Source organism: Aptenodytes forsteri, unplaced genomic scaffold, assembly GCF_000699145.1.
Source record: "Aptenodytes forsteri isolate BGI_AS27 unplaced genomic scaffold, ASM69914v1 Scaffold57, whole genome shotgun sequence".
Taxonomy (NCBI): domain Eukaryota; kingdom Metazoa; phylum Chordata; class Aves; order Sphenisciformes; family Spheniscidae; genus Aptenodytes; species Aptenodytes forsteri.
The window spans coordinates 1,213,657-1,215,018 of record NW_008796220.1 but is presented as its reverse complement, the minus strand read 5'-3'; the positions used below and the strand labels follow the sequence as shown (position 1 = coordinate 1,215,018).

The window sequence follows — 1,362 nt, the reverse complement described above, 5'->3', positions numbered from 1 at the left end:
CGTGGAGACGGCGTCGCCGGAGCCCGGGGAGGGAGCGCCTCCGCCGCCATGAGCTCGGAGCCGGGGCCGGGCCTGCCCTTCCTCCCGGGCTGCGCCTTCAGGGACCCCATGGTGAGCGCAGCCGCCCGGTGTACCCTGCCTCCCGGGGACCCCCCGCCCCCATTTCCCCGGGACAGCCCCAAGCCCGGTGTGGCCTGGCCTAGTAGGTGCCCCCCTGAGAGCCTCCCTGAGAGCCGGGCCTCTACACCCCCCACCTCCTCCAGGGACTCGTCAGTGACCTGCACCCTTTCCGGCTCCCCCAGGGGACCTGGCGCCCCCTTGAAGACACCCCCTGGGAACCTGGTACTCCCTCAGACCCTCCTCTAACTCCCCAGGAGACCTGGTACCCCTAAACTTAACTAATATTCCCCCAGGGGACATGTTACCCCCTGAACCCGCCCCAAGGGAACCTCCTGTTCCCTCAGACAACCCTCTAATTCCCCCAAGAGGCCTGATACCTCCCGAATTCACCTAATATCCCTGAGGGGACTTGGTGGCCTGTGAACCCATGTCCTGGAAACATGCTACCCCTCAAACTCACCAGACACCCTTCAGGGGAGCTGGTACCTTGTGAAGTGACCCCCAAGGGACCTGGTGCCCTGTAAACTCTTTTGATGCTCCCCAGCAGACCTAATACCCACTGAACTCTCCCCCAGGGGACTTGGTGTTTCCCAACCTCAAGCAGTTCTCCACTAGGAATTAAACCTCAAAACCATCCCTGTACACCTAGGGAAACGGGTATGTCCTGGACCCACCCACCACCCTTAGAGGGACAGATACACCCTGAAGGTGTACTGAGCAACAATCTCCTGAGCAACCAATACTCTTCTGATACCCCCTCCTCCAAAGCTCTGATACTTCCACAAATGCTTCCACAAATGCTCTCCCAATATCTCCTGGAGAACTGAATGCTTGATAGTCCATAGGGCACTAATGGTCTGGAACCTGAGAACCTGATAGTCTTCAGAGAACTGGTATCCCTCCACAGAACTGATACCACCACAGCCTCCAGGATCATGCCAAGGAAGCGAGATCCCCTCTGCTGCTCCCAGGTTCCTTGGAAGAAGTAGTGTCATATTTGAGAAGTCGTGGCAGTCCAGAGAAGTTCCCACTGACTGGAAAAGGGGAACCATAACCCCCATTTTTAAAAAGGGAAAAAAGGAAGACCCGGGGAACTACAGGCCAGTCAGTCTCACCTCTGTGCCTGGGAAGATCATGGAACAGATCCTCCTGGAAGCTATGCTAAGGCACATGGAGGACAGGGAGGTGATTCGAGGCAGCCAGCATGGCTTCACCAAGGGCAAGTCCTGCCTGACTAACCTC

The 1,362-nt window shown here is 57.7% G+C and overlaps 1 protein-coding gene across 1 annotated transcript in view; it reads left to right on the top strand.

The window, feature by feature from the left end:
* The first annotated feature begins 48 nt into the window (after positions 1-48).
* EFHC1 (EF-hand domain containing 1) overlaps positions 49-1,362 on the top strand; it is an 18,911-nt gene continuing 17,597 nt past the window's right edge. Inside the window, 1 exon segment of the mRNA XM_009288953.1 lies at positions 49-111. Coding sequence (XP_009287228.1) covers positions 49-111 — 63 coding nt within the window.